The sequence below is a fragment of the Lingula anatina genome, chromosome 2 (genome assembly GCF_051362555.1).
Source record: "Lingula anatina isolate TDL-2025a chromosome 2, LinAna3.0, whole genome shotgun sequence".
NCBI classification, from domain to species: domain Eukaryota; kingdom Metazoa; phylum Brachiopoda; class Lingulata; order Lingulida; family Lingulidae; genus Lingula; species Lingula anatina.
In genome coordinates, this window is record NC_141768.1 from 48,482,055 (window position 1) to 48,502,496 (window position 20,442).

Here is a 20,442-nt window from a genome sequence, read left to right on the forward strand (position 1 = left end):
TAGACATAGACCAGATAACATAGGCGATCAATCCGTTTCAACTTTTTTCACTGCAGCTTGGTTTTTATGTCAAAAGTTTCTGTAGCCTCGAACTCCACTTAGCTAAATTGTAGTTTACATTAAAAGCAAACAGCCAGCTTTTATCAGGCTGCTGGCGGAGATTGGCTGATTGATCCAGAGGCAACTGAGAAATGTAAAAAGCGTTACCATATTGTTTGCTGAGATTAAAAATATCCCCCGTCCCTCTATTGATGTTGTCTGGATCAATGGAGGCTATCAGAACAACCCTGTGCCTGACCCTTCTGGATTGCTAACAGAGATCATAGCTGTAACAAGGTCCCTTTTCCAAATGTTTAACAAGTGGAGTTTTGAATCCAATAAATCAAAAGGAGGCAGAAATATCACAAGATGCTTTTAATTTTTAATTTTTTTCTGTCTCTAAATTCTTGGGGAAGGAGCTGCAACAAGGTCCCTTTTCCAAATGTTTAACAACTGGAGTTTTGAATCCAATAAATCAAAAGGAGGCAGAAATATCACAAAATGCTTTTAATTTTTAATTTATTTCTGTCTCTAAATTCTTGGGGAAGGAGCTGCAACAAGGTCCCTTTTCCAAATGTTTAACAAGTGGAGGTTTGAATCCAATAAATCAGAAATATCATGAAATGCTATTCAATCAAAAAATCTTCAAAAATCAAAAAAAATTTTTCTTTTTTTAATTATTGGGGAAGGAGACAAGAATTGACAAAATAAAGTGTGTATCACTTGATGTTTGCATTTAACCCTTTTTCAACCAAATATCAAAATTTCAGGGTCTGTATCATTGTACCACCAGTGTGGCAGTTTTAGTCCCAAACAGTATCGTCCACCACATCTGTTGCCACATCACAGTTACCTTTTCTTCTCCAAGTCCAAAAGAGCCTGTGTACCCATCTCTTATATGTAGGTTACATACAATTTCAACTTGATCTATGTAAAGTTTGGGCTTTAACGGTGCACTGTTCTAGGTGTAGCGCTTGTTGCAATACACCCTCGCCAAAAATTTGAAAAATTAAATGCTAAATATCTCTCAAAGCGAAGGGCCGAGTTTTCCATATGAATGCGCTTACTCCAGCTGGTGGTACCCAGAGGCAGTATCGCCTCTTTGATCCTCTAATTTAAAGACTGCTTTCTGCAGGTTTTGGCAAACAAGACATTAGTGTAAAATTACTTGTCAGATTGGAATTTTAAGACATTGGCCAACACTTGTAAGGTAACAGCAAAGAAAAAATCCAGCAACTGACTTGGAAGATGACAGGTGCTGGTATTTCATCTGGGCACTTACGCTTCTCATGCCTTGAACACTTCTACCAGACAGCAAAAGAAAAAAAATGAAGAAAGATCAGTAATTACAATTGATTGTTTTAGTCTTTTCTTTCAGTAAATTGGATATAGAATGTTCACAGTTATGTTATTGGTGTTGTACAGAGAATAATGAATTTAACTATAACAATAAGTGCTACTTAGTTGAAAGAGATCCTTTGCCAGGAGGTCCCATTCATCACTGCTTAGATATTTTGCTGTAAATTAGATGAAAACCACCAAGAGGATTGAAAGGATTATTAAGATTGATCCAAAGGATATTGAAAGTGAAAGATATTGGAAGACAATGCCTATTGATCTCTGTTGTCAAGACATAATGAAAGAAAGATAAGAATACTGGAGAGTTTTATTGCATTATTGTATTGTGAGATGGACAGCTAAAACAATTTATTTCATTTCTCTTGCCTTCATATTTCTCCCAACCCCACCCAAAGCCATATTTAAACTTGAGGCAGCAAGGTATTGACTTAGAAGAGGCAACCTGTTATTTCAGTTGAAATGCCCCTTATTTCCAGATTTTGGTACCATACATAGAGTACCATACATAGAGTACCATACATAGAGTACCATACATAGAGTACCATACATAGAGTACCATACATAGAGTACCATACATACATATAGCAGTGGTGCCCTCACTTTCAGTTGTTCCAAATTCCAATGATGACATGTTTTGAAACAATCTGAAATTAATTAAAACAGTCGCAATAATTAGCTATTGATGGTATGACAGTACTATGACTGTGTGGGGATACACTGAATATCCCCAGGGGGTTTGTAACAAGTTTTGAAAGGTCAGTTTATAAACAGTCTGAAGTTTCAGTTCTGATTTGGAAGAGCTACTATTATAAGAAAACGAGTTGCACTGGAGTTGCACTCCAGTTGAATTATAAGTACCACATATAAAATGAATGGAACAAGTCAGTGTCTCTTAATGGCATTGTTCACATTCAGTTTCAAAAATAGCCTGTGATTCATGAGTTTTCCCAGGATGGTTGTTTAATTTGGTGTGAACACACCCTGGACAAAAAGAACTGGCTGTGCATTCTAGTGTGAATGCGTCCTGGACTGGCTGTGCATTCTAGTGTGAACGCGTGCTGGACTGGCTGTGCATTCTAGTGTGAACACGTCTTAGACTGGCTGTGCATTCTAGTGTGAACACGTCTTGGACTGGCTGTGCATTCTAGTGTGAACACGTCTTGGACTGGCTGTGCATTCTAGTGTGAACACGTCTTGGACTGGCTGTGCATTCTAGTGTGAACACGTCCTGGACTGGCTGTGCATTCTAGTGTGAATACGTCCTGGACTCGCTGTATTTGTGTTGTCAAACCTGTCCCTGTTCTAAAGACATGTAGATATCACTCAAACCCCTGCTGAGCTCTGAGAATGTCAGCATATCCATCCTGAATAGAAATGAGGGAATTTGAATTTTGACTGAGATAAGATTATAGATCTGAACAAATGATTTTCCTCCAGTATTTCTGCCTGCATATTTGCACACATATGACAAGTCAAGGGAGAGCTATGGACAGGGCAGAATAAAATACTGGGGAATGGCAATAGACAAGGGATAACTAGGAACAGGGTAGAATAAAGTACAGGGCAGTGACAGTAGACAAGGGAGAGCTATGGACAGGGCAGTATAGAATACTGGGCAGTGACAGTAGACAAGGGATAACTAAGGACAGGGCAGTATAAAATACTGGGCATTGACAGCAGGCAAGGGATAACGAGGGACAGGGCAGTATAAAGTACTGGGCAGTGACAGCAGACAAGGGATAACTAGGGACAGGGCAGTATAAAATACAGGGCAGTGACAGTAGACAAGGGATAACTAGGGACAGGACAGTATAAAATGCTGGGCAGTGATAGCAGACAAGGGATAACTAGGGATAGGGCAGTATATGATACTGTGCAGTGACAGCAGGCAAGGGATAACTAGGGACAGGGCAGTATATGATACTGTGCAGTGACAGTAGACAAGGGATAACTAGGGACAGGGCAGTATATGATACTGTGCAGTGACAGCAGGCAAGGGATAACTAGGGACAGGGCAGTATAAAATACTGGGCAGTGACAGCAGGCAAGGGATAACTAGGGACAGGGCAATGTAAAATACTGGGTAGAAAAATGCAAAGGAAAAGATTGAAAAAGAGGTATATTCCCACCCAGTTAAGAGCAATAGCCATGTTAATTAAAGAGTTCATTAAAGATTTCGCTTTGAAGTTTGTCTGCAGATAACCAATGAATACATATAGCCTGTACCAACCTGATTTGCTTTTTAACCAAGTGATGTTTTCCCTTGTGGTAGGATTTCCTGCATAGATTTAATTCTTACTAAATGAGCTTTGTGCTCTCTAAGTGTTTAGTCTTGGAAAAACTGAAGTTCTTTTCTCTTTTGATTGACAGCTTGTTAATTTCACAAAGGATTCTGTGTGGGAGCCATGCTTCCTGGAAGTCATTGAACTTTTCATTGATTCCTTCTCACTTGTTCCATGAAGCAACTCATGGTGTTTACTCCTTACACACATACCATTAAGACACACATGACTGAGAATTTATTAATGATGATTAAGATTCACTTCACTCATGCCTATTATATCACAGCCATTTGAAGTTATTCTCAGCTCTCTTGATCGTTTTTGTATTAAATGAATTGGTGCCTTTGTGCCTATAATTAAAGAGGTTATAATGGATGGTGTTCAAAAATAGACATTAACACTGTGTTTAACAAGAAAATTACAAGAGATGCATTACACTTGGATATGATAATGATATTCTCATGGTTATGCAAGCTGGTGCCGAGAAAGGCCAACCTGTAGTGAATATTAGAACTTGCTGTTCAAAATGAGAAGCTCTTGGTTCTTGGAAAACCTATTTCTCATCCTGGGTTGATGGTCAAGTAATAGTGTCAAAGGGAGTTTTTAAAGAGGGCACTTCAGAGTTTTACACTGATAGCCCATAGTTCTGGACAGGTGAGTGATGGGGAGGTGGCCATATCCTCCCAGGGGTACCCTCTACAGCCATTCTTTCTCATTTACTGTAGTGCACCATAGGGAGAAGAAGAAAGGAGAAACCTTTAATGATATAAAGTCATAGGGAGAGGGAAGTGAGAATTTATTGATTTATTTTCTACCTGAACCACAGATACTTTGTGTTCAGGAAGCATGCCTCGTGCTTAATCTGGTTTAGAACACTTGTTTTAGGCAGGGCCTGAAGGTGTTGGGAAGACTTTTATAAGTGAATTGCATGCAATTGGCCATGTTGTAATCACGAATTAACTACAGGCTACTACCTCATTCAGTTTTGTTAATAACAGTGACAGGATATCCAGGTTTTGGGGCCCAGTTATTAATCATAAAGGACCAGGAACCAGGCTGGCAGTGACTGTTAGTTGAAAGTTGTTAGGGGAGAACATTTTGTCAGGGAAGGTGCCCATGACTGCAGGAACGGTTAATTAGTGCGCAGTGTTTCTTGATGCAAGAAATCAATGAGTTGACGCACACTCAAATCTTTCAAACTCTCTTCAAGCTGGCATTGCTGAACACTTCAAACCGCAGCATGCACACCAACAGCTGCTGCCTGCTGTCTCTACCTGGAATCATAGCAAACTTCACCGAGTAACAAAAAGGTGGCAGTGGCTTGTGAGTTCTGTTACCTCCTTGAGTGTGAAACTTGTGTGAGGTGCCAGGGGAGCATGGCCGACAAAGTGCAACCAGGGAGGTGGTAAAAACAGCTTATTGATCTGCCCTATCCGGTCAATCTTATCACTTGGTGCTAGCTGCAAACTGGTCTGTAGGGAATTGATGAAGAATGATTACAAAGTGGCCAGTGGATGTCCCAGTGAACTGGCCCTAGCCTAAGGTGACTGTCTGACCGGCTGCCTCTCCGACTGGAAACACTAGCCGGCTTCCTGCTCGGTAACTCCCTATATAGAGAGCATTATCTTAAGCAAATCCCGGATTATCTTTGGGCATCTTTGGAAACAGTAGCTGATTGATCTTTTTTTCCAATTTAATGTGCTTATCAGACGTGAGGGGGAGTCTTCTAACTTCATTGTCACAGAGTTGGGGCAAACTGTCTCTTGGGATGTGTACTGCCATTGCCAGCAGGGGAAACGGTGACCTCCTTGGATCAGGATGCCACCAGGGACAGGAGATAATTGGTGCTGGACCTTCAGACAATTAAAGATCACGGAGTGTCAGAGGAAATATATTCTACTGCCAGGTGCATGGTCTTATTATATAGTTGTGTGATGGGAAAGCACACTTGATTTGTGAAAGTGAGAAGATAAATTCACAGGCAGCTATTTCAATTACTGTTTTTATGTGTATTTGAACCTTTTGTTAACAACTGACAGAAGTGGAAGCTAAGGTTTTTATTCCTGGATAGTTTTTTCTCTGGGGGGAAGTAATTGTTGATGTCTTGTGTCTCTGTACATTTGATCTGGATTATGGAGTTAGACAGTTATTGGGAGTACCATGCGGAAGCTGTCAGCTAATAATTGTGTTAATCAGCTCAGGTTCCTGTTTTCCCTGGTAGCCAATGTGTCTCCACTGTGGTGGTAGGAGAGCTGTGAACTGATCACAGTCAAGCACCTGCTGAGGGCAGCTAATAGACACTGCAGGTGATAGGTAGAATTGTGGGCGTGGCCTTGGTGGGGTGATCTCACCCTGAGGACACACTGGGAAGACCTTTGTGGGTCATTTGTACACTTTTTAATAAGTTTACCTCATTGGTAGCAGGTGCAAGGTTAAGAAGACTCCTAAGAAATAGTAAAAATCTAATCTGGTCAACAAAAAAACATTTTGATTATAGAATAGATAAAACTCCGTGGCTGTTATGCTGAAATGAAGGGCTGTGAACCATTGGATTATTAAGGAACAGGTGGATTTTATTGTTTCACTCATGGCGTGCTTTGGACAACACATCAACCGCATACTACTTCCACAGGAATTAAAGTGATTTCTTTAATAGATCTATTGTGGAACGGATCAAGTTGATGACTTCATGAGGATAATGTCATCCCTGCTCCGAGCTGTTGCTGCTGCTAAAATATTAGCAGCCAGAGCAAGGTAAGAATATACTGGGTACAGGACATTATAACAATACAAGAAAAGATATGCAAATAATAAGATAGCAGTTGCTATTAAATGTGTGTCTTTTGTGTGTGTGTGTGTGTGTGTGTGTGTGTGTGTGTGTGTGTGTGTGTGTGTGTGTGTGTGTGTTTGGCTGTTATGTAAGAAAAATTATAACCAGTAGATCCGTAGCTATGGCATAAAAATCACATAGAAAAATGTTCCATTGCACATGTCAGTTTTGTACTTATAGTTGTGTAGTCACCAGCCTGGTACTCATGATAACTTATTAGTTGTGTAGTCACCAGCCTGGTACTCCTGATAACTTAGTTGTGTAGTCACCAGCCTGGTACTCATGATAACTTAGTTGTGTAGTCACCAGCCTGGTACTTATGATAACTTAGTTGTGTAGTCACCAGCCTGGTACTCATGATAACTTAGCTGTGTAGTCACCAGCCTGGTACTCATGATAACTTAGTTGTGTAGTCACCAGCCTGGTACTTATGATAACTTAGTTGTGTAGTCACCAGCCTGGTACTTATGATAACTTAGTTGTGTAGTCACCAGCCTGGTACTCATGATAATTTAGCTGTGTAGTCACCAGCCTGGTACTCATGATAACTCAGTTGTGTAGTCACCAGCCTGGTACTTATGATAATTTAGCTGTGTAGTCACCAGCCTGGTACTTATGATAACTTAGCTGTGTAGTCACCAGCCTGGTACTTATGATAACTTATCTGTGTAGTCACCAGCCTGGTACTTATGATAACTTAGTTGTGTAGTCAACAGCCTGGTACTCATGATAACTTAGTTGTGTAGTCACCAGCCTGGTACTCATGATAACTTAGTTGTGTAGTCACCAGCCTGGTACTTATGATAACTTAGTTGTGTAGTCACCACCCTGGTACTCATAATAACTTAGTTGTGTAGTCACCAGCCTGGTACTCATGATAACTTAGTTGTGTAGTCACCAGCCTGGTACTTATGATAACTTGTACCATGCAGGGTTTGTAGCTTCCAGTCATTAACAATAGGTGAGCCCTTTAGCTGTTTATAGTATATGAAATCTTTTGAATGATGCTTTTAATGAGTTTCAATAAAGCATTCTGTGGAGATATTTAGCAGGATATTATTTGGAATGTCAGTAATGCCCGCAGCTAGTATATTAACAGGCATGTTCATACTTTTAATTCTGGGTGACTTAATTCTTTATGTACAAAAGCAGACCAAAGATCTCTTTAGATTTAGAAAAAACATCTCATGCTGTGTTAAACAACATTTGCTGAGAACAAAAATACTAGATTTTATTTTGAACAGATAAAATGTCAAGTTATAGTTTCCAGCTATATCATTGAGCTGTCACTTGTAGTTGTAGAACGCGAATTGCAGATTTGTAACACCAAAAATAATATATACTAGATAAGGTGTGATGCAGAATTTTCATCTTGTACACCTGAGAATGACAAGTTATGACAGTTGTTAAGATATAATTCAATAATAAGTTGCTGTTTCTACAGCATATTTTAGGAACATTTTTTGCCCATCATTAGAAAAAATTGAACCTACGCCCACCCTCCCAATATTGGCCATTTGCAAATTCAAGTAATCTGAAATTAATAGAATTCTGTTTTTGTCTCAAGAACTAGTCAAGAGCTCCGAAAAAATCCTACTTCATCCATAAATTGGAGTTTGATGGTGATAGTCTGAGAAGAGAGTAATGGGTCTGGAAAGTGTATTTTTATTTGTAGTCTACACCTTCCATTTGTGTTGCCTAATAATATGTTCAATGGCTATGTGCCAGGCACATTCAGCTAAAAACAATCTATTGAATGATATTAGCATGTGCCAAGTTTTGTTCTTGCAAAACCTTTCACAAGGACTGAAACTGTCATGCCTCCCTATTTAATGTAGTAGTCTAGTAAGCATGTCTGGTACATGTACACTGTTGATTTTGTTTTCCTGGTTGAATTAAAGCCTAAGGAAAGGAACTTTTATTAAGTTCATTGATATTTTAAAGTATCTTTTTGTCTGGTTATAGTACAAGACTGGTTCAGTATTCCTTTACTTAAAGTACAAGGCTGGTTCAGCACAATCTTCAGTTAGTACACAACTGGTTCAATACAAGCTTTACTTAGTACAAGGCTGGTTCAGTACAACCTTTACTTAGTACAAGGCTGGTTCAGTGCAATCTTTGTACAAGTTTGGTTCAGTACAATTTTTTTGTAGTACAAGTTTGGTATAGTACAATCTTTTCTTAGTACGAGGCTAGTTCAGCACAACCTTTGCTCAGCACAAGGCTGGTTCAGTGCAGTTTAAAAAGAAGAGATGTGAGCATATATGATATATTTTATGATAAAAATGTATATATATATACATACTTGCATTTCACCACTTCTGTATGCTTGTGTATCTCTGTTCTAGTGCTTCAAGAGAAGAAAGGTATTACATCTAATTATTACTGTTCAGTTATATTTTAGGTACTTAAAATTATTGCAGACACTTCCTAAGTTGTCTTTGGAATGGATTTTATCACAGGTGTTTAGTTGCATGCGCAGCATGTTGTTAACAGTAAAAGAGAGGAAAATTAAATAACAAACTGGACACTATAGTACAGGTGTTACGAGACGTTTTATGTATCTCCCATAGAACTCTGTAGGGATGGCATGGGATGCCCACCAGGGCCTGTGCCCATGACAACTGTGAGTTACATCTATTTAAGTTTCCTGAAGAAGTCTTTTAGAAATAGATGAAACACCACAGCTTGTGCTACTTGCTTGTCAATTTTTGTCCAGTTTGTGATTTTATTTAAAATTCTATAATTGTTTAAAACTACAATGAAATAAGTCAAATTATGCACTTTGCACAGCATGGGTTTGGTTAATTTAATTTGATTGAAATTGGTGAAGCCACTAAACTTGGTATGAATTTGAGTTCCATACAAATTGTTCTTACTCTAAAAGTAGCAGTTGTGATGGTAATTTTTTGTGTTCTGTGTTCTGCATGGAGTGTCATTATTAATATTTGCACAAAATATTTGCCAAGTATTATACCAGGAAGTTTTCATTGGTTCCAAACCAAATAACCCGCATGTTTAAAGATGTGAGGAAAAGTGCCTGATGCTGCAGTGGCCATATGGTAATGGTGTGAGGAATTATTTATTTCTTATTTTACATGGAACTTGTGAAACTTCTTAGGCTGTCTGCACATGAAGTGATATAGTTTTCTTTATCACATTGGTTATAACATTTACTTACACTGTGTTGTAATTTTGGTGTAATACAGAAAGTAATACTTTTCAATTTGGAAAAGGTTTTATTCTTACTCTCAAACTGGTCCAATACAGAAAATCATACTTCCACTGGAAAGGCTCTCATTCAGTCTAAGACTGCATTCTCATAAACTCATCGTACAAAATGGATCAATCTAAGAGTCTTCTTCAAGTGTTTTCAATATAAACTGCTTAATTCTGTCACGCCCCCTTGAGAAACTAGTAGATAATTGACTATCGTCAAGTACCCCTTAGCAGTGTAAGTGGGCATGCAAGACATTTAAGCTGCTTACACTGAATGCAATTTATCAAGAGTCCCCACAGAGTTAGATCGATCCAGCCCATACAGTGGGTTTATGGGAATGCTCCCTGTAGAAAACTACAACTGCATTTGACAGTGTGCAAATGATATATACCTTAATGTTTTCTTGAAGGAGAAAAAAGTGTGTGGATATGTGTGTGTGCGTAAAAATACCCTAACTTGCATGTTACATTAAAGAGACTAGAATAAGCGGCCTTCAAATAAGTCAGCAATTTTCCAAAACAAACTCCTCATGCATAATTCTTTTGTACCTTAAATGTATGTTATGTTTCAATCAATTTTTCATAATTGTACACCAGGTTTAACGCCTCAGTTGGAGGCACTGAGAGTTAGTCCATATGGAACTTACAAGAACTCATTGTCTTGCAAATATTAAGATTTAGATCAGAAGTAAAAAAATCAATTCCTCCCTGTCTGAGTTGCGATGGTGGGTAGACACAGTCACCATGTGTGGTTCAGTTTACACGTTGATTGTCTGCTGCTTTGTTGTTTGTAGATAGTGTGTCAACAACAGAACACTGTATTAACATTCTGGAGAAAAACTGTAAGGAATCATTTCCTGTTACACACAGCGGTAGTGAAGTAGCATTTATGTCGAATACCTCAATCAATACATCTCTTATTTTATCTAATAGGCCTTGCTGCTTTTTAAAGCTATAAAGAATGAAGTTGTGTAATGAAAAAAGCAATGTTTTTTTGTATGTGGTGTTACACAAGGGGCTATCACTTTCATTTATTTCAACAAATATCACTTAGCCATTCAACCATTTTATGGGTTTTTTTCTAGAAATGGCATCAGATTGTGAAATGAATTTATGTAAGGGAGAGAGGCTTTTAGATATTCGTATTTGATAGATCTGTGATATATAGTGAATTATACAAAATGTTTTGACTAAAGCTTCTATATTGATTCTTTTCAAGTATAGTGACAGTAATACTTTTAGGTGTAAGCAATTTGGCTTGCATCTGCCCTTATACTTTCTTAAATGAAATGCCAAATCTTTACCACTGGGTAGAGAGAAGTACTTTCAGCACTTACTGATTCTCTACAGGCTAATTCTTATTTCAACTCTTTTCCCTTTTCTTTTAGCTTTCACACAGGATTTTAAGTAAATATGAGGTTTATTCCTATAAGGCATAGCAACCTTTTGTTGTTAAATAATGAAAGTTAATGTTAGTCTCAGGAGTGCTGGTAATGTGTTTTGTTCAGTGAATAGCAGACGCAGTGAAGCGTTAGACACAACTTACTAAACAACGTCTGTCAGTCAGAGCTGTCATATGGGAACCTTTAGAGAATAGAAGAAGAGCCATTGCTATGGGAATGTGTCTGTTTTTTTAATAAGTGTCTTGTGACATTCGTTGGCAAATGTTGCCTGGATGTGGTTTTAGCAATTTCCATTGTGTTCCATATTTTATGCCTGAGATAATCCTACCCTAGGGACCAGGGGAGGGAATCTGCAATTGATATCAGCATTCAGAGAGAATATCACTTTTAAGTTCTATACATAATTCTTCTGTCTCTGTGTTGATTGTTGGCAGGTACTTGAACATGTTTCAACCTAGACCCTTTGTAAAGACATGTTGTGTAAAATATATATTTGTACTTAAAGAGTGAGATAAAAAATTATAGATATTAGATATATATGCTTTTTGTGCTATAGATTTCTCTTTATACATTTTTATGAAATAAAAATGTAAAAATGTGTTTGATTTTTAAAGCTAAAGGTATATGTTTTCGGAACACCGACATAATGATTGTATCTCTTCAAACATTTAAAGCTTCTTTGCTCCTTGCAAAATTTTATTAACCTGAAAATCTATCCTCTCCAGCTTAACGTAAAATAAAGCCTATTTTTAGGATTGACTTTTTGACTTGCTTGATATTTACAGTTTTCATTTGTATCCCAGTATATTGACCATGGAAGCAGCCGAGGGATTAAGGCCTTCAGTCCATTGGACTGTCATTTGTTGTAATGAAGGCAGGAAGACGGCAGGTGATGAATGAGGACATATAGTGAACAGGGAGGCTTTTTTCCTAGAAAATAAAAATTCCCATAATTCTTCATCAGTGTAGGGTTCTTTTTGAATTAAAGCTATTTTCTTACCCCAGAAATTTATGTAAGCAATAAGGCAAAAATTTAGTTTAATTTTTATACATTATACAACATTTTAACAGAATGGGCATGAGATTTGAAGAGAGAACTATTTTTGTCATGATGCCATGACTACACTGCTGTTGTGGGAAGAACTCTATTCAAGCAATTTGATCAGGGGTATTTCCACAGCAAGTGATTGTAAGTTGTTATGTAAACATAGAAAAATGCCTAAACTATTTCAAAAGCAAATTGGATTCATGCCAGAAATTGTTTTTGTATTTGATAACTGATTTTTTTTTTTTTTTGTATTTTCACCTAGTGATAGCTCTACATCAGGCAATCTACTTGTGTCAGTTTCTTAGATCAAGTAGACTCAATGTAACACTAAAACTAATGAAATCACTTATTTCTCATGGAATGGGTTTTTATTTGGCATTAGCTTAAATTTATATGAACACTAATCTTTTTCTGGTTTCTTACTCTTGGGAACCAGCTCACCCAGTCTGGCGTTATTTCTAGGGGCTATTTCACCCAGCCTGGCCTAATTTTTAGGGGCTATTTCACCCAGCCTGGCCTAATTTCTAGGGGCTATTTCGTCCAGCCTGGCCTAATTTCTAGGGGCTATTTCGTCCAGCCTGGCCTAATTTCTAGGAGCTATTTCGCCCAGCCTGGCCTAATTTTAGGAGCTATTTCGCCCAGCCTGACCTAATTTCTCGGAACTATTTCGCCCAGCCTGGCCTAATTTCTAGGGGCTATTTCGCCCAGCCTGACCTAATTTCTAGGAGCTATTTCGCCCAGCCTGGCCTAATTTCTAGGAGCTATTTCACCCAGCCTGACCTAATTTCTAGGGGCTATTTCGCCCAGCCTGACCTAATTTTAAGAGCTATTTCGCCCAGCCTGACCTAATTTCTAGTAACTATTTTCGCCCAGCCTGGCCTAATTTCTAGGAACTATTTTGCCCAGCCTGGCCTTATTTCTAGGAGCTATTTCGCCCAGCCTGACCTAATTTTAGGAGCTATTTCGCCTAGCCTGACCTAATTTCTAGGAACTATTTCGTCCAGCTTGGCCTAATTTCTAGGAACTAATTCGTCCAGCCTGGCCTAATTTCTAGGAACGATTTTGTCCAGCCTGGCCTAATTTCTAGGAACTATTTCGTCCAGCTTGGCCTTATTTCTAGAAACCATTAGGTCCAGCCTGGCCTCTCTCCTTAGAACCAGTCTAGCCATCTCTGAGAGTGGACACTGTAGTAACTATTAGTGGCCTAGTGTTAGGAAAGAACAGGAAGGATTGCAGAGATAGCAGTTAGTGTTTAATGGCAAATGAAGTGTGGGGGAAGAGTGCTGTAATTAGTTGATGATGGCTGGAAAACGTCTGCTGTATTTTATGCCTTTTGTCTTCCCATGCACTGGGGATATTCCTCACTTCATAGTTCTATTTTGTATAAAGTTTTGTTGACTGTGGTTCTTTCAGTACTTTACATAGCTTTTTCCCTTGGAATCCAAATTGGTTTCTTTTATCTCTTATTGGAAAAAGATATTGATATTAGAAAGTCTATTTCTCAGTGAACTGGAGTCCTTATCAGATCTCCATATTTATATCTGATCTGTGTAAATGAGAAGAAAGGTCCACACGGACATGTAAAGCACCTGTCTGTAGCTCAGTATTACTACCTCCTAACACAACATCTAGCTATAAATAACAGATTCTACAGATTGGTGCTGTGATTTTATTGAATGGTTTGGTTATATGGTTAATTTGAGTATTTAAAATTAGAAGTACTTAAGAATGCCATCTGTGAAGCCAGTGAAAAGATGATTACAATTGGTTAAAATGATTGATTTGTGTCAGGCTATATACTGTATGCTTAAGAAGATGCAATTGACCATCCCTTTACATAAAATTTGCTTTAGAAGGCACCTCTTAGACAGAAGTACTTTTGAAGAAAAACAAAGAGATTCAGATCTTGGTAAGTGTTGAATTCCTAGGGTTTATCTATTGGCTGGCATACTTTGTTGCCTGTAGAGGTCACTCCCACCATATTACCTTGTAGTTGGGGCAGGTTTCCAGGAAGACACTGCTGCTACTGTGTGATAAAATATAGCCAGTGAATCTAATTGCTCAGACAGTTCCAGGGGCAACTGTCCTAATTGTTAGAAAAGAAGAGAAACCATTATCTTTATGGAAGATATGATGACTTTCTGATGTTCCTATCTTGGAGACAGCTCGTGACTGATGGTTGTATTTTACTTAGGTTAAGTAGGAACAGCTGCCCTGTAGGCAGTCGTGGCGGGAAGGGGGAGGGAGGACAAACTCCTCTTTTAGCTGCAAAAGGTCCACTCTTAATCAAAATTTGAGCTTGGTCCTATACTATTTGTCGGGTAGGGTCTGCTATGAAGATAAAAAGACTCATTTTGTCATAAAATAACCCCCCCCCCCCCCCCCCCCCCTTTTAAAACTATTGCTCCAGGTCTAAGCAGGCTGCGGTGGAGTTGTCTGCTCACTGGAAGACCTTGCACGATTACCTATTGCTTGGGGAAATTTGCTAAATGATTATGAATAGCGTATAAGAAATGTGTGTTGACTCTTTTTTAGCCCTTGCTTTTTTTAATCTTTATGTCCTCTGTTTAAATATTTTCTAATTTGTCGCAAACAAACCAACTCTTTGAATTTCACAACACACAGCAGTGTTGCCACGTGATATGAAATCAAAACCTGGACTTAGTGGTTTGTAGAGAATGCTCAGTTTAGATTGAACACTCCATCTGGGTCTTAGGGTCCATTCCCAGACCCTATCATATTAACTGTGGAACGATCTATCTCCAAGAAGATTCTAGCTAAATTGCAATTGACTGAAGCGGCTTAGATGTCTGTCATGCCTACCATAATTATTTATCTTTTAGCAGCTTCAGTAGGTGTGCCAGAAGCCGCTTAACCTGAAAGCAATTTAGCGAGACATCCTTCTGAGATGGATCGATCCTGTTAGATCCATCTAAGTATGGGAACCTGTCTCAGTTTTATGTACTGCTCCAGACAGAGAAATGAACACCTTAATAACCTGTCGTGTTATGTAAGAGTGTCACGCAATGGATACCAGGTACTTGGCATGGATAGGTATCCAGATTAATCTGATTGGTATATCTGAGTTTGTGAAAGGGAGCAAAAACTGTGCATTGTAATCACATTGGATGTGAAAAGTACCTTAGGCAATTTAAGTCAGTGATGCCATGGCTTTTATTTTAAAAAAATCCATGTCCTGCACTCTGTGCATTCTTTTTGCTCCAAAACTTTCATTTCACCCCCCCCCCCCCCACCACCACCACCAGAAAGACAGTGAGTTATGATAACAGTATTTGTATAACAATCTTTGAATGTCAGCATAAGCATCTTATAAAAGAAATCATCTATTAAGTGTGAAGTATCTACTCAAGCATGGTAGAAAGCATAGAGTCTATAGTATTACACCATACCTGCTCACCATTGCAATAAAACCTGTAATCTTAAGACAACTATGATGTTTAGTAGCGTAACCCTGCATGAATACCTGAAATAATCTTACACTAATGTTGAAATATCCATTGTTCATAGTCAGTTCCCCTAATATGTTAGTCTAAGCTTTGCCCAAAGACCTGAGATTTTTTTGTGAAATAGTATTCAGGATCTGGAGGTTGTCACTTGGGATATGATAAATTAAAGTAAGATACCCAAGAAGCAAGGAGTGGGATTACATTTGAAAAAAGGTGATATTAACACAATGGGAAGAAATCTGACTAAGTATGCTGGCTTTGAAAGCCAGACTTCCTTTAACTTTTCAATTAAGGCCCACTGTATCTTGAAATCAGCATGGTACTTTTAAACCAGGGGCAGTTCTCATAGATTGATGGCTGTATGGACATTACATTATTTCATATTAAGAATGTTTCAGCATGAAGATGGATTAAGTGTTGTGAGATGACATCTGAAGAAGATGATGTGTGGTTTGTCTTGCCATATCATGTTCTGTGCAGTGTGTAAATGTTTAGAAACTGTTGAAGTTCTAAGTTGTAAAAGTTCAATGATCCAGTATGAAGCTATTGAGCACTCACTAAAGGGAATTCTCTATAAATATCATACTGCTATTGAAACGCATCCCTGTGGCTTGTTTTCAGCAGTCTCTGTAAACCTTGGCATTATTTAGGTGAAATATTATTTTGAACATTCTGTCATTGGCTACGAGAAAATGCCAATGCTTCAGAACTGTGTATACTATAGAAGAGAGGTCATATTGCGGTAGTTGTGCAGCACACTTGAAGAATGTTAGCTTAGCTACCACACTGAGATTGATGCGACAACATATGAAAGCTGACAATTTATCTACAGATATTTTTCGGGGGTTTTTTTCCCTAAAAAATTTAAACTTCTTTAGAATTAGTATGTGGTACAAGAGTACTAATTCACCTTGTTTTGTTTGTTACATTTGCATCGCTTTCTAAGATGACATTCCTGTTGCTTTGAGTTTTACCCTTATCGCTAAAAGGCTAGATTGATGCATTCTTAGTCTCCTATGACATCACTCAGTGCCAGCAGCCCAGTTTTATCATGAACAATCCCCACTGAGATTTTGTTGTGAAAACATGGGGATCAGGAGTGAATGGTGTAAAGGTCAAAACAATTTGATGGTGGTTGGAGAATAAAGAAAATGGAAAAAAGACATTTTGCACCTTTTTTTATACACTATATTAGTCTGTATGCTCCTGCCAGGGTAGTTTGTAAGTCTCCTTCTCTCTCTCTCTCTCTCTCTCTCTCCCTCTCACACACACACACACTTGTGAACAGAATTCTCCTTGACATGAAGAGGATGTGAATTTAATGGTATAAAAAAAGAAATGAAGTATAAGATTGCTTAAGTATTCCCTAGAAAATGGCAGTGAATTCTGAGTAAGCTCCAGGTCAGAGGTCGTAGCCCAGGGTGACATCTTGGTCTGGGGGGACTGAGTTCCAGATTAACATGGCCATTTCAAAAGAATTCAATGGAGATTTGATTGATTAAAAACCAATTTTAAGGCTGAGGTTAAAGATAAAACCTTCATGGTGGGTTGAAGGGCAGGGCCAAGGAAAGGAGATGATGAGGTCAAAATCACATATAAATGCCTACACTTTCCTTCCAACATCTTCCATAATTCATGAAGATGAACTTTATTTTCTTGGGAAGATGTATTAAAGACTGCTTCTCTTCATCCAGTGTTGGCCGTAATTGACACAGAGAGATTAATATGCATTAGCAGTCATGATTTGGTTGTGTGGTAAAAACTGGATCAATAGGAAACATGAGACTGATCAACACTTAAAAGCTTTTTTGGGGTCCGTTTGGTGGAACAAATGATACAGTTTTAGTGCTATATATATACTGGCTGTTTTGTGCATGGGAACACATTGGTAGCCAAACTATGCAAACTCTCTCCAGTGTGGCCAGTGGCTGGCAGTTCTAACGTAAAATATAAGAAGACCTTGAGATCCAAATACAGGTGTCTGTCTAATGGCCCTTGGTAAATTTATTGGGGGAAAACTCTATTACAGGCATGATCTGTGGCACTGAGGACAAGTTGAAATCTCTAGACTTGGCACACAGATTGGTCTAGGCTGCTGGAATCAGGGAGGTCTGCCAGACTTGGTTCATATGAAGCCAAAGAGATTGATGATCCTGGACTTGATTTCTTAACTAGGTAGCTCTTCGGTTCTGAGCCATCAAAGGACTGCGTCTTAATTAAAAAGGTGCCACAGAATGGCCGGATAAAAAATTCATCAGATGGAACAAGATTAGGTTTTAGTTTGCCTCTACACCTATTCAATGAAACATCACCAGAATGCAAGTTGTTCAAAGATTGGAATTCTCAAGCTATAGCTCTGGAATTTAATTACTCTGAAAAAGAAAAAAAAAACAACAAACTAGGGGCATGATAGCAGTGCATGTGCCAACATAAAAGTCATACAGTTACTCAATCGCATGACTGTTCTGTACTAATTGACCTGTCCTCATCCCAACCAGATTGACGGCACTGCTAGTACCGAGTAACGCACCTTGACATCACTGTATGGAGAGACATCCAGGTTACCTTAGATCTCCACACTACCTGGTGCCGAGTAGGTGATAATTACACCTGTCTCTCAGCTGGCTCAGAAGTGGAATGATTACACAAACCAATCCAGTATCTGCTGCTTATCAGTGGCTGGCAGAGACTGTCTGGGGAGAAATGAAGGAGGCACCTGCTGGGAGTAATTAGCTGATTTCAAGGACAGAAATATCCAGACTCTGCCCACCTTGATGTGTGTGGGTGAGAGGACAGGAAGTATTGTCTCCAATGACCACTGAACTAGAGAAGAAGTTTTTTTTTCTCTCATGGCACAATTGTGAAATGAGCACATCTCTCTGTGGACCAATACCAGAAGCTCTACTATAGACTGTGCAAAGTTACTTCATTGGAAACTGCATGACTATCATATAATACTAATATAATCTGACAGATGCTTGACAGGGCATTGACCAGCATGTGAAATTGACAAGAATGGGCTCTCTTCAAGATGGTACCTCTTTGAGCTAAAAAGTTGAACATTTTTAGTCAAGTCATTAAACGTCAGTTCACTGGTAGTTTTAAGTGCTGTTATATCACTGACAGTAGGAAGTGGTGCTGTTATATCACTGATAGTAGAAAGTGGTGCTGTTACATCACTGACAGTATAAAGTGGTACTGTTACATCACTGACAGTAGGAAGTGGTGCTGTTATATCACTGACAGTAGGAAGTGGTGCTGTTATATCACTGACAGTAGGAAGTGGTGCTGTTATATCACTGACAGTATAAAGTGGTACTGTTACATCACTGACAGTATAAAGTGGTGCTGTTACATCACTGACAGTATAAAGTGGTGCTGTTACATCACTGACAGTAGGAAGTGGTGCTGTTACATCACTGACAGTAGGAAGTGGTGCTGTTACATCACTGACAGTAGAAAGTGGTGCTGTTACATCACTGACAGTAGAAAGTGGTGCTGTTACATCACTGACAGTAGAAAGTGGTGCTGTTACATCACTGACAGTAGGAAGTGGTGCTGTTATATCACTGACAGTAGGAAGTGGTGTTGTTACATCACTGACAGTATAAAGTGGTGCTGTTACATCACGGACAGTATAAAGTGGTGCTGTTACATCACTGACAGTATAAAGTGGTGCTGTTACATCACTGACAGTATAAAGTGGTGCTGCTATATCACTGACAGTATAAAGTGGTGCTGTTATATCACTGACAATATAAAGTGGTGCTGTTATATCACTGACAGTATAAAGTGGTGCTGTTATATCACTGACAATAGAAAGTGGTGCTACTATTATATCTCTACAGCATCCTCAAGTGAGTGTATGACAGTATAGAGAACCTATGGTATCATTGGAGATTGGAGTCATGTTATATGACATAAACATGTCAGAATTCAAGAAAAGTGCAAGCAAGATCAAGTTAGCAGGTTTAGCAGTCCAATCTTTCCTTGGAAGGTACAGTATGGAAGTCACCAGTATTGTGTTAGTTGAGACTGGAATTGCTTGTAACTAGAGTAAAGTATGACAGTATGTAGGATTCCCACATGTTTTGTAATATAGTGATGTGGAAGTGAGTGGGGTCAGAATTAATGACAGAGTAGTGAGTGCAGAGCAAAAGAAAACTAACAGAATTTCATTCAGGGATTATATTGTTCCAGTATGGTTTAACTCTAGAGTTCTGTAGAAATACATAATGAATTTGCCATTTTTAGTGTCACTTTTATAATGTATTCTAAGGCAAAATTCAGGACAAAGTTAAAATTTCACCCTGTAAAACCCCACACCAAGCAGATTCTGACATATTTTCTTGTCCCTTAATTATGCCTTATCTGGTATGATTTTTATTAAATGTCTTAGCTAGTACATTATCCTTAGTATTAGAATGCATGTTTTACTGTTTGATAGTAGAAAGAATGTGTTGGCTGTGTGGTGATTTGCCTGTTTTCAATGTTTTCCTTGTAACTCTTTATAGATAAACTCTTTTACACCATCCACAAGCTGTATATACTGTTGTCAGTGGTCATCATGTAAACCTACTAAAAACATCCCTCATGAAGCCTTAAAAAAAAAAAATCATTATCATTGTCTTTATGTGTTAGACATTAAGTATTATTTGTAAATAGAAAGTCAGGTGTGTGTGTGTGTGTGGGGGGGGGGGGGGGGGGGGGGGGAGGTGGAGGGGGGGGGGGCACAACTATACCATCTTTAGATTAAGAGCCCTCCACAAGTTCACCCTGGAAATAATCACAAGAG

General features: G+C 38.6%; 1 protein-coding gene across 2 annotated transcripts in view; it reads left to right on the forward strand.

Annotated features, from left to right (window-relative positions):
* LOC106159726 (regulator of G protein signaling 7) overlaps positions 1–20,442 on the forward strand; it is a 60,952-nt gene that overhangs the window by 17,730 nt on the left and 22,780 nt on the right. The window contains exon 1 of one of the 2 annotated variants that reach the window (XM_087005510.1): positions 19,247–19,644. The exons of the other annotated variant lie outside the window; for it this stretch is intronic. Coding sequence (XP_086861636.1) covers positions 19,532–19,644 — 113 coding nt within the window. The 5' untranslated portion in view covers positions 19,247–19,531. Of the gene's footprint in view, positions 1–19,246; positions 19,645–20,442 lie in introns of those variants that run through there. 2 annotated transcript variants of the gene reach the window in all.